The sequence below is a fragment of the Mustela lutreola genome, chromosome 1 (genome assembly GCF_030435805.1).
Source record: "Mustela lutreola isolate mMusLut2 chromosome 1, mMusLut2.pri, whole genome shotgun sequence".
Lineage (NCBI taxonomy): Eukaryota > Metazoa > Chordata > Mammalia > Carnivora > Mustelidae > Mustela > Mustela lutreola.
This window is the reverse complement of record NC_081290.1, coordinates 48,375,965-48,389,493: the sequence shown is the minus strand read 5'-3', so window position 1 is coordinate 48,389,493 and position 13,529 is coordinate 48,375,965. Positions and strand designations below refer to the sequence as shown.

The following is a 13,529-nucleotide window of genomic DNA, read 5'->3' as shown; positions in this document are numbered from 1 at the left end:
CTGGCAACTTATTTTTTATTTTTATAGGCTCTTCAAATAAAATGTCATAAACCTCAGTAATTTTTTTAAATTAATTTAATGCTTGACCTTTTGGAAATATTCAAAAAAACTTATCAGTAGACCATCTTTTTCATCTTTAGGAAACGGATTGGATTGATGATAAAGAATCACTTATTAAAATAGCTGCAATTGATAATGGTCTGGCATTTCCCTTTAAGCATCCTGATGAATGGAGAGCATGTGAGTATTTAGAACCACCTATGGATTCTATAACTACCCTATTCCAGAATAGGAAGGCAGCAAAACTTATTGATATCAAAAAAGGAGAAGAAAACCTGGGTGAAGGATAACCATTGATTGGGGCTCTCTGTTCTAGAGGCTGGGGATGGAGAGACGTGTACTGCAAGGGTCTCGCCTTGTATTGTTTACTTAGCTTTGAATGACTGGGTCTGGTTTTGGTTTTTTGGCTTATGTTAGTCTTATAGAATAACTTTTTACATGTTTACAACCTGAGCATCATCTTTTTTAATATTTGGATGGACTTTAACTTTAGTGTTTTGGGTAGCATTCACTTACAAAACAGTTTAGGCCTACCTCCCTGCCTTCTGCCTTCCTAGTAAGTGACTATTGTTTTACCTACCTGACCAGTCTCTTTTGTGGTTAAAGGGCTGGTTTGCTACATCTTCTTGAGCTAGTTTAAGACATTTTTATTTTCCTTAAAATTGTTCATGACATCTTGAGATCTAGATTTATGAGTTCAAAGTTTTTTATAGAATTCTCTTACAATTAAAAATAAAATCCCCTCTATGCATGTGAAGTATTAAGGGATGAAAGGAAATGATATCTAATTTGCCTTAAAATATTTAGGGGGAGGGAGAACAGGGATAAGTAAAACATGTTTTGTAAAAATTTAAGAATAATTAGATTATTCAAAATATAGGAATTGTACTAGTTTTTAAATTTTTTTGTTATTTGAAATATATGTAATATATTTTTAAAATAATCTCATATTAGAGCACTTGGGTGGCTGAGTTGATTAAACATCCAACTCTTGATCTCAGCTCAGGTTTTGATACTAGCATTGTGAGTTTGAGCCCTGCACTGGGCTCCACTTTGGGTGTGGAGCTTACTTTAAAAATAAATAATAGGTAATCTCTGTATCTATGACTATGCTTTTTTAAATACCTACTGTTTATTAGTGGGCTTTTTTTTTTTTAATCATTAAGCTTGTCACAGACTTGTCTATTATAAAGCATTGGCCTTTTTACCTTTATTTATTATTTATTTATTATTATTTATTTATATATATATAATATATTTATATAAATATATTATTATTTATTTATTATTACCTTTATTTTTTGCTTTTTTTTTTAAGATAATTGGTTTGTGTTGGTCAGTTTTTCATTATGTTTCTTTGCTTTTTTTCTCATTGATTTGTGTTTTCCATCATTATTCTTTTCTTCTATTGTATTCATCCCATTTTGCTTGCCTATATATTTTTCTCTAGGCATCCTTTTGATTAAGCCACAGATTAGATAGGGGCTGTTCTGTTGTTTTGCTCTGTATATTCTTGCTATCAGATTTACCCTTTGACGTGAGTAACTTAGGATGATTTTGTTTGGTTTTAAATTTTCTATGCCAGTTGATTTAAAAAAAAGAACTACCCGTTGTTATCGAGTTTTATTGCTTTGTGATCTGTGAATGTGGCTGCGTGAATTCTGTTTGAAATTTGTTCGTAATTCCTTTATAATCTTGTAGATGGTCAGTTTGAAGGTACTTGAAAAGAATGCATTTGGACAAGTTCTGCATCTGTCTATTAATTAAAGTTTATTAGTTGTTAGCCAAGTCATAATTTTTTTTGATCTGTTAATTTTTGAGAGTTAAAGTTGAAGTTCACTGTGATTGATTCTGGCAATTTCTTACTGCATTCTATACCCTTTTTGCAGTGTATTTCATGTACATAAAGGCTTAGCATTTTATCTTGGTGGTGGCTTGTTTTATGGGTGTGAAATATATCCCACTTTATCCCTCTCAGTGTTTCTTACTTTTCTTATTTTACCTGTTGTAACATTGCTATACCTCATTTCTTTTTATTAGCATTTACCTGGTATTATTTTATACTTCTATTTTTTGCTTCCATCATTTTGTTTTAAGTATATGATTTATAAACAACACTTAACTGGATTTTTTTTTTTTTTTTTTTTTTTACCAATCTGAGATTCTTTTAATAGGTACATTTAACTCTAGTTAAAGTCTCAATAAATTACTGATGTGTTTGAACTTTTCCTGCCATCTTATTTTTTTCTATTGACTGTAAATTCCACTTGTTTGTTTGTTTTTTTTTCCTTTCCTATCCTTTGTTGAACTGACTTAAGATGTCTTTGTTTCATTGTTTTTTTTTTTCCCTCTAATAGTTTGGAATTTATATGCAAATTTATCTTAAAGTGTTAAGTTTAAGGTTCCTATGATACACTTGGGAAACTCTGCTAAATATACTGATGAGAATTAAGAATCTGAAATTTGAAAGAGGAATTTGTGTTGAGGATATAGGTTTTAAACTGTCACCTTGGTAGCAGAAGCCATGTCGTTATTGTCCAGGGAAATCATGGTAAACAAATACCATCACTAGGACAATGCGAGGTACACAAATACTCAGTAAATGTTTCATGGATGTTTAACAAATGAAGGAGAGAAAGGGGGGAGTGGTGGCATTGAATACAAGAGGAAAAGCCAGCAAACCAGAGAAGTAGCTTAAAAGATAGAAGAAGGTACGCTTTGTGAGAGCAGTGTTTCCAAAGCCACACAGGAGAGGATTTTATGGAAGGAGATGATCAAGAATAGCACTACTTGCTATGGAGACATTAAGTAGCATGAGCACAAATGGGCCTTTGGAGAGACTCTTATGAAATGACTGGTGGTCTTAGGGGAGAGGTTTTTTGTTTGTTTTGTTTTTTTATTTAGGTAAAGAGTGTACTTAGCTGGAGAGAGGCAGAGGGAGAGGGAGAAAGAATCTCAGCAGACTCTGCACTGAGTGCGGAGATGTAGGATTCAATCCCCCAGCCCTGAGATCATGAACTGCGCTGCATTTGAGAGTCAGATGCTCAATGGACTAAGCCACCCAGTTACCCCTAGGTGAGAGAGTTTGAACTGAGGGATAGGGATTGGAAGTAAAGGCAGGCATGGAATAAGGACTTTTGTGTGGATTGGTCAGGAAAAAGTGAAAAGGAAATTAGATACAGCTTCAGGGAGATGTGGGCTAGAGGAAAGGCTTTCTTTGGAATGGATAGTGTACTTCCCACAGTGCACAAGCAAATAGTAAAAAAGAAGTTAAGAAGGAATGACTCTAGATAGATTTTTTTTCTTAGGGCTTTCTAAATGGTAGGAGCCATCAAAGCTGGAGGTTGTCATTGGATGAAACCACAGTGGTTCTGTGGGCGATCATATTGTCATAAGCCTTACACTTTCTTTCAGGAATCTGAATATGCCCCTACTTTAGAAGATTCTACTACTTTACAAATCTTTCTGATCCTAGTACTATGTAGATTGAATGGTCTTCTCAGAGAAAACTAGAATTAGCCTGGAATATTAGATCTTTGATCCCTTAAAGCCAGTTACCTGATTACCTACTAATGATTTAAAATTTTGGAACATCGTATGTTTATGCACATGGTCAATTCCTGATGATTTGTTACGAAAAGGTCAGGGAAACGTCAGCGATGGCATTTGGTCTGGGGCTGTGAACAAATTATGTGTGTCCCGTAATTTCCAAACTCAGGAACCAGAGATTCAGATATAGTTCTTGATGTAGGGCTGTTTGAGATAGGCCCATTATTGAAATTCCTACTCTTTACTATTTAAAAGTCAGGAACCTGATTCGTTCCAGTAATACCTTCCTGTGCTTTACATCTGCACTTGATCTTAGCTGAAAGGCCAAGAAGAGATTGTGCTTTACCATCTAAATTGACTGTCCAGACTTGGAATTGGGATGATCATTCTCTGATAACTTCTTCCTCTCTTTCTTTCTCTCTTTTGTTAGATCCATTTCACTGGGCTTGGCTCCCTCAGGCAAAAGTTCCTTTTTCTGAAGAAACAAGAAACTTAATTCTACCATATATTTCTGACATGAACTTTGTGCAAGATTTATGTGAAGATCTTCATGAACTTTTTAAGGTAAATGAATTTTTAGTCACTTATTGCAGAAAATGAAATCTTATAATAGAAGAGATTTTCTTAATAGACCTAATTTGCAGTTTAGTGCTTCTGGTATCACTACTTGCAATAGAACCTAACTTAAGAAGGAATTAACAGTTTTACTTTACAGGAGCATAAATTTGTGAGGCTAACACTGATTTTGAGGGTTCTCTGAGACTATATTAAAACTTGACAAGTTCTCTTCAAAAGTTGAGGTTTTACAAAAGTATTATTTATAATAAACGCTTAGTGAGCTGCTATGATTTAATCGCTCAAAAAAGCCTAAACCCATTGGCTGGAAGGTCATTTTAAATCCTTTTGGATCCAGTTGGGGTATAAATAAACTATTATTGTCATTCTAGAGGCATCCAAAAATAAATCAAGTAAAAACACTCTTTAAACGTTGTCCTTTTAACTATTAAGAAGGCTTCGAAATGGCCTTACATGCTAAGTTGAAGAGTTCACTTGTTTTCCAATATATGTTTCAAAGATCTTGATTTTTGAAATTATAATAACATGGGTTGTTTTTTTTCTTCCTATTCCATGAAAGATTGACAGAAAATTTAACAAAGCCACTTTTGAAAGTCAGATGTCTGTGATGAGAGGTCAGGTAAGTTAATATTATTGTGATCTTTTTCATTAAGAAAAAAATCTTTCTTTGAAACAGTTGTTAACTTTTTTCTCCATGGTGACCCAAAGATGCAGTTCTTTTATGCTGAACCAAAATAGCGCATATGATTAAAAATGAAATGGATTTCAATAGTGGCTTTCCTCTTGTTCTAAATTAATTATTTTTTGAACTTTTTGTATATCGTTTGTTAGCCAGTTTCCCTCTCCTTTGAATTCTTTGTCCTCATTTTGATAACTCTTTTCCTGAGTGTTACTGTATTTTTCCTCCTCAAATCTACTTGCTTGGATGTTTCAGTACCAGGTTCTGTCGCATGTTGATTTTTCTCACAGAATGTGTTTGGCCTTTCCCGGAGCAGTCAGTGAATCACCATGTCACCAAAGCTGAGCAGTGACTGAGGCATAAAAGTACTAATTGTAACTCAGTCCTGTCATCCTTTATATCTTCTTTACTTAGAGATACAAGGTGTTAGGTCTGCTGGTGTGGACCTGCAGGCTGGCTGACCTACCGACAATGTCTGGTCCTTCCACACTCTCTTAGTACTATTTAGATTCCAAAAGGAAGACTTGACATTAAAATAAATTATTGTAAATAATTTTGTAAATATTACAAACAAATTATTGTAAACACTGTCTTTTTCTTCCTAAAGTATGCAGTTAATTTAAGGTAGCTATATGCTGCATACCTGGGGCAAAGAAGTGTAACTTTAACAAATACATATAATTAAATTAGATAAGCGTTGATTCACCAAATATTTATTGCCAGAAAGTGTTCTAGTGATAGAAATAAAACCATGAGCAAAACCCAGTTCCTTCTTTCCTAGAGCATGAGCTATGAGGAGGAGGCCAGGAGTCATGGAAAAGAGATGGATTATTATACCTCTCTGTGCTCCATTGTATTTATGTGGTCCTTTGCTGGAATCATAAGTTTTAAATAGTAAGCGAAATGGCTGGAAAAATAGGCCACAGCTAGATCTTGTAGGCCGTCAGTGCCAGAATACAGATTCCATGTGGAAGGGTTTGGAGCCCTGAGAAATTACCATTCAGAAACGTTGTGATGAGACTAATATTTCTGGAGAGGGCACCTCCAGTGTTGCTTTTGTGAACTCCCTGAACTTGTGCTAAATTCTGTTTATATGTGCATTTTGGGGTGGGGGTAGGCAGTAGGATTTATGTATCAGCAAAAGGAGTCTCCAACCCAAACAAAGATTAAGGACGACTGCAAAAGGTGAGGCTGGACAGTGAGGTGCAGATTTGCTCAGCAGATGAGGCGGCTGAAGCCGGGGAGCTTTGGAGGGAGGTGAAGTAGGTAATGCAGGCATGTATGAAGGGCTCTGGTGATCAGTGACTATAATTATATTGAAGAGTTACCATCCCAAACTATAGTTGAACTAAATTTTCTGGCATAGATAATTATGCCCTAAATTAACCCTTTTGCTTGAAACAAAATTGATTTATTAGTATGCTCCATCTTCAAGAATTCTCTTATCCCTAAAGATATATCTTATCATAGGAATTCTTTTTAAGGGAAAGCTGTAAATAATTGTGTCAGTTTTAATTGTAGATTAAAGTACCTGAGGGATTTAAATATAAATTTTAAAATATTTGTCTGGAAAGATACGGAGACATTCCAGTTCTGAAGTCTGTCACAAAGTTAGACCAGAGGCTAACTGCTATTTTAGGTTTACTTACTCAGATCCTGTCTCATTCACAAATGCAATAAGATAAAAAATGACAAACTCAAGATCTGGGGGAAGAAAAAGATAAATGATGCCTCGATTATATGTTTTAATTTGATTTTGCTTTTTAAAAAAATTTTAATTTGGTTTTGTCTTTCTGATAGCGAAAAAGAATAAGGTATCCTGACCATGTACATGATTACATATGTATGTATATATGTATATTTATTTATATATGCATATGTATGTGTGTGTGTGTGTGTGTGTGTGTGTGTATCTTTCTTTTTGGTTTTAGCGGTTTTTTTAAAAAAGGATGTCTGAAAAGTTAGATACTACTTTATGTCCTAAAGTAAATTAGTAAAGTTTGAGGACCAGTGAACTAGTCTAAGAGAGAACAAAGTCTGTATGTGGAAGTTTGTGAGTGTATATAACCTGCCTTTGGCCTAACCACCGCATCCCTACCCAGTTCTCAAATGTGGCATCCATGGAGACTAGAGTGTTTCTCCTTGCCTGCAGTGTTTAGGCTATTTCTAAAAATAGTCTTCTCTGATTTAAATACACAACAATAGATTTGTTTGTTCTCTCAAATGAAAAAATGGGTGATATGTTAGGGAGGGAATCAGATTTTAAGTCAGTATAGGGTCCTTTGTTGTTCATCGCTTTTCATTCCAGTTATTTGTTCATATGGCTGTTTCTAGAATATGTGTAATGTGTGTTTCTAGAATATGTATACTTCAGTGTGTTTTTTTTTCTCCTGTATAGTCTTCTCTCTGCCCCAACACAGTACATGTTCTGTAGATGTTTCTTTAATAAATAAATGCTAGATCATCAAGTGTCTTCTCAACTTTCAAAGAATCATTAATATTTAGGATAGCTTTAGGACTGAGTGATTTTTGCTATTATGTGTTTAAAGATTGTTAAGCTTGTAGAATGGCTTTCATTTTCTTTATACCATTCTGTTTTCCAGATGCTCTATAACAATCAGGTCTTCAGAGTCAGGAAAATACTAGATACTACTTAAATTAGTGTATTTAGGGGCACCTGGGTGGCTCAGTTGATTAGGCGGCTGCCTTCAGCTCAGGTCATGATCCTGGAGTGTCAGGATGGAGTCCCACATCCGGCTCCCAGCTCCTTGGGGAGTCTGTTTCTCCCTCTGACCTTCTCCCCTCTCATGCTCTCTCTCTCAAATAAATAATAAATAAAATCTTTTAAAAAAATTAGTGTATTTAGAATAACATTTTTAGAATTCAATTTTTAAAAAACCAGAAGAAGAAATTAACCAGAACATTTCATTCCTCAGCCATGCTGGTTTTTATTTTCGTGATAAAGACAATGCTTATAAGTGTGAATTTTGTGAATTCACACTTTTTGTGAATTATCCAAGTATAGCCAGCCTAGAAGATTTTAAGGCAAGAACTTAAAAGGGATCCTAAAACATAAATACAATGAGTAACTACTGTAGATAGTAAAGATTTATTTTCCTGAGTTGTTAAATACTTCAGATTTTCTAGAATCTAAACCATCCAGTTTTATTCTATTCCAAGTATTTGAATTTTATTTATTAGTATGGCTTTATGTTGAAACCTTTATGCTATCACCATTAAATAATCTTTACAAGAACCACTAAAATGTATACTATCCATATATTAGATATTTTCAAATACCCGAAGGAGCATCTTTGTTTCTAAAGTACATAACAAAGGGGAGTTTTTTATCTGATATGCAGAAAAAAAGAAAATGAATTATTAAAATTTTATTTTATCTGAACAGAGTAGAATAGGCTGTAAGCTCTGCATTAAGTTTTATACCTTATTTATGTGCTCAAGTAGCAATTCTGAGAGTATGTTTAAACATGGAATGTAATATATTTTAATCTTCCTAGTTTAATTTTTTCCATATAAGAGTATAAACTCTTAAATGAAACTTTATTTTAAATGGCTAGCTTCCCTAAATTTTTAACTCCCTTGGCTTTCATCATGCTTTCCCATCGCACTTTTACCCTGTAATGCTTGGAATCATTTAGTGATTTGTGCTTATTGACTCCTCTCCCTGCTAAAATGTAAGCTCTATGGAAGCAGGGGTTTTGTTTGTTTTTTACTGATATGGCCCCAGCACTTAAAGTCTAGCACGTAGTAGGCATGCAATAATTTTTTTGTTTCTGAATGAGTTTATGAAGGCAAGTATGTAGTTAAAAGCAGACTTTTTTAAAGTTTCTATTAAATTCCACTTAACATACAGTGTAATATTAGTTTTAGGTGTACAGCTGAGTGATTCGGCACTTCCATATAACACATCACAAGTTCACTCCTTAATCCCATCACCTGTTTCCCTCATCACCCTCCACTTCCCCTCTGGTAACTATCAGTTTGTTCTCTATAGTTAAGAGTCTGTTTCTTGGTTTGCCTCTCTCCTTTTCGCCTATGATCACTTATTTCTTAAATTCTACATATGAGTGAAATTTCTTACATTCTACTTTTGAGTGAAATTACATGTTGTCTTTCTCTGACTTATTTCACTTAGCATAATGCTCTCTAGCTCCATCCACATCTTTGCAAGTGGCAAGATTCCATTTTTTCTTATGGCTGAGTAATACTCTTCTGTATGTATATATTCCACATCTTCTTTACCCATTCATCAGTGGTGGCCATACACTGCTGGTGGGAATGCAAACCAGTGCAGCCACTCTGGAAAACAGTATGGAGGATCCTTAAAAAGTTAAAAATAGAACTATGCTATGATCCAGCAATTGCACTCCTAGGTATTTACACAAAGAATACAAAAATGCATGACTTGAAGGGTTTGAAGGGTTACATGCACCCTGATGTTTATAGCAGCACTATCAACAATAGCCTAATTGTGGAAAAAGGAGACAACTTGGACCAGTCTACGTTTAGCTTCTATGTCATATGGAGAATGTGAAACCATGTACTTTATTCAGTCTGTTGGGCTGAAATATGGGATGGAATAAAAACTCTAGTTATGAATAAATGGTTAAAATAATGTCAGTGAACTGAATGAAGGTTTTTGTCTTATAAACTAGTGAAAATATCTCTTTCCACAGATCTTAAATCTTACTCAGGCACTGAAGGACGGGAAGAGTCCTGTTCAGCTCGTACAAATGCCCTGTGTGAATGTGGAACGCAGTCAAGGTAGAAATCACGGTCGGATTGTCCATTCGAGCAGTTCTTTCACCCAGACTGTCCACTGCAGGAAGCCATTCTTTTCCTCCTGGTAGCAGATGTAAGAGTAAAAGAAGCAAACCGTTCGGCATTATTATGTTGTTAAAACAATACAGTAATGCAAATCTGTTAAGAGCTCCCATTGCCAAAACCTCAAATAATGTAAGTCTTTAAAAGGTTATCTTTTGAATGTAATCAAAAGTTTACAGCTTTTTTGTCCAAATATTAAATTTCTATTTCAGGGAAGAAGTGATAGGTCGCCTATATTGTATTTTTGTAGAAAAATTGTATTTTATGTTGTTGATGTTAGTTTAAAAGGTAATTTCTTGGTTTACATATTCTGAAATGACTGTAATTACTTTAGAATCCAAGTAGAAAAGTAAGGTATTTGTTGACTTTGAATAACTTTTTATATTCTTTTTAAACATTGAGAAGGATGTTCATGTTCACTCTTCTTACATTATAAAAGGCCTGTGAGGGTGAAACTGCTCTTGTGAGTTTTAATAAGTGGTTAATAGAAAAAACAGGTAAGAATAGAGCAATGTTGCCTTAATTGAAAAAGCTGCTATTTTAGAACTTGAATAAGTGTCCCTAAAGTGACCATTGCTATTAGGGACCAGAAAGTTATATTTTGGTTGAGTAGAAGGTGACCATTTTATTTTCTGTACTTCAGAATATTTTTGGTCAATTATTTTATAATAGTAAGGAAACAAATCTAAAGATATTCTCCCTTTAGAAAAAAAATGGAAACACTCAGCTGAGACTGGAGGGGACTAAGAGGAAATTAAGGCAGATCTCTAATATTTTGAAATTCCAAAATAGCATTAGAAGTCCCTTTTGTTTCTTGCATGGGATCAATTACTTAATCTATTAGTACTTTAGAGTACTGATCTTACTCAGTTTAGTAGTTCAGTTAGTATTAACTTTACCGAAAAGTAAACCAAACCCCAAAGTATATATTGGATTGCATTTTGGGGTCCTAGGGCATAAGTCCTTAAAAATAACAGTCATATTGTAGAGTACTTGAAATCACCATGTTAATATAATGAACGGTCAACTTTAGAATATCAGCCCTAACTAAAGGGGAACGTGACAGAGATAACCATGAAGTCATTTATAATTTGATTTTGAAAATTAATATGCCAGACATCCTAGGACTTTGTAGGACTTTGTAGCACCTTTAACTCACCAAGTGATTTAAATTGAGACAAGCCGAGTATGAAGATGTGATTGCAAGGAACTAGAAGCTTCATTCTTTTCCTTTAGGCCCAAACAAGTAACATCACCACTCAGACTAACCTGGCATTTGTGGTCTGGGCCTTTTGGTTTTTTAGCTCTCTGTCTTGTAATTTTTTCTTTTTTAATTAAGTATTTTTGGTAAAAAGTATTTCATGAAGGATAATTAGGACAGAAGACAGGTCTGCAGATCCCTCTTCCTTCACCTTTCTCCCGGTCTCCATGGATGCGGCAAGTGAGAACACTGCCGCCCTCAGTACAGCCCCACTGGACACCTGTGTTCTTCTGCCTCCCCCGAACTTCCGCCATCTTCATGCTGAGAGCATGGGAAATTGACTGGAAATTCAAAATGCAGCTACCATCTTTAGATAAATACTTGTAATTAAAATGTGCCTTTTGAAGATGTGTTCTAAAAGAAATAAGTTGTTATGATGTGGGTACTGCTTTTGTAAAACAGTTTTTTTGGTATTTTGAGAATTGCTCTATTAATTTTTATAATGGAAAACTTAGTAAATTCCTACTGTTTTATATCCTGAAGTTAAAAATAGTGTGGAACTATTTTTTAAATGGCTTGACCCAGGCTAGAGGAGTAAAGTTGAAATATTTAAGATATGATCATAAGTCAGAATATATTGGTTATATTTTGTAAATTTTCATGAAATTGATTCTTATTTAAATACTGTGTTAAATTTTTCAGTGAGTATATTTATAGTGTCAAACTTAGTAGACTAAAAGTAATAAAAATCATTGTCTTAAGGTCACGGTTCTCCTAAAGTATATATATTGAATATTTAGAATGTTTGTGAACACATTTATGTTTATAAATGACATCAAACCATCATTTCCCCTGTATATTAGTGGTATAATTTAATTCTTTAAAATTTCAAAAGCCTTATTTAAGTGGAACCTTTATAATTGGAGACATTTTGCTTTTGTTTAATTATATGCTTTCTTATTCTCCCCCAAATTTGTCAGCAATTGGCAGCTGTGGAAAACCTGTGGTAGGTTTTTTGCAGACTTGAAAACAGTTTGAGTCACAATTTTTTTTTTATTTAAAGTTCTGTACTGATGGAATTAAAACCTTATTAAAAACAGCAAGTGTTCTTTTATCACATTACATCTGAAATCCTTTTACAGACGCATGAAGAGATAAGGTCTTACGTTTTACAGTCTGTTTTTGCTCCCAGAGTTGCTTGGGCAATGGTACAGAGTTGTGGTCGCTCTACCTCTGCCAGCCTCTGTCATGGCTCGTCTGTCATGACTGAGTGCTGGCCAGTGAGATGTGGGGACAAGTGATCGATGTGACTTCCGGACCTGGCAATAAAACTCACTGCCCTCCCCTGCAGTGGTCATGATTGACCACTCTCTTCTCTTCTTGTTTGCGTGTATACAAAGAATTGGCAGAATGCAGGCAGCCGAGGCCTGTTGGTCACAGCTTGGGAGACTTCCAGGGGAGCATGCTGTGTGGACTGTGATGTGAGCAAGGAATAAGTGTTTCTTTTGCGTCTCCAAAGTCTGGAATTTATGTATTGTTGTGGCATTGTCGCCCTATCCTGGGCATTATAATATAAATAGAAAAATACAAATCATTTAAAAATAAAAAATCAGTTTTAGGAGATACGATGGTAGCAGCAGCGAGTGGTTTTTTCCTCTCCCCGAACCCCCAGGTGTGCTATCTTATAGAAAAAAAACTAAAATAAAATAACCATCTTTGCTAAAATTAGATGGTTGAGAGGTAACCCTGTGAATCCCAGAATCTGAGCAGTTTGGGCTGAAACCATCAGTCGCAGTAAGATCACTTGGGAAGAACGGCTTTCGAAGAGTAAGCAGAAGCAAAGCAAGGGGACTTTTAGTGTCTGGCTCCAAAACCACAATCAGAACAGGGCTATTCAGCATTCAGTTGGCAGCTAGGAATAGGAGCCCACAGAAAGGTCTGAGGGTGCTAGGGCAACCCACTCTGCAGAGGTCCCAGCAGTAGCCCAGAAGAGCACATGCAACTGCCCTGAGGGAAATGATCAGGTGTAGAGCACAGATTGGCAAGGGAGGGAAATTGGGGGGGGGGGGTGTATAGGAGAGAAGGTTCTGACACTGTTTGAAGAGGGGATGCAGTGAGACCGAATATAGAAAGTACTAACGCGGTACACAGAAAACCATGTCCTCCCTCTGCACAGTAACTGCAGGGAGAACCCTCAGACCACAAAATTAGGAAACTATCCTGCCCCACCTCACCTCCTACACAGGAATCTTCTAAAAAGACAGGGAAATCCTTCTTAAACACAACCACATCTTAACACCGTGCTCTAAAAAAGAAAGATAACGGTCTGTATAGCATACGCATGGAGAGCGAAGATCCCAAACATTCGTAAAGCAGAGGAAAACTGATCTAATATTTTTAAAAATTATGAAGGAATTGAGGAATGATAGAAGCTCAAGAAAGAAGACGAACATCAATGTTGGGAAAGCTCAGTTTAGATAAGCAAGCAACGGGAGGAAATAAGATGAGAGCTGACAGGGCTCAGAGCAAATATTAGAGTTAAAAATACACGTCAGACATAAACTGGAAGGACTACAAGAGCAAACAGACAACATATCCACAGAAACCCTACAGCAAACA

At 35.3% G+C, this 13,529-nt stretch overlaps 1 protein-coding gene across 2 annotated transcripts in view; it reads left to right on the top strand.

Annotated features, from left to right (window-relative positions):
- PI4K2B (phosphatidylinositol 4-kinase type 2 beta) overlaps window positions 1-12,009 on the top strand; it is a 30,074-nt gene extending 18,065 nt beyond the window's left edge. For both annotated transcript variants that reach the window (XM_059164450.1, XM_059164461.1), the window contains exons 7-10: window positions 141-240; window positions 4,040-4,173; window positions 4,745-4,804; window positions 9,562-12,009. In XM_059164450.1, the coding sequence (XP_059020433.1) occupies window positions 141-240; window positions 4,040-4,173; window positions 4,745-4,804; window positions 9,562-9,735 (468 nt within the window). In that variant the 3' untranslated portion in view covers window positions 9,736-12,009. The remainder of the gene's footprint in view (window positions 1-140; window positions 241-4,039; window positions 4,174-4,744; window positions 4,805-9,561) is intronic.
- The last annotated feature ends 1,520 nt before the right edge of the window (window positions 12,010-13,529 follow it).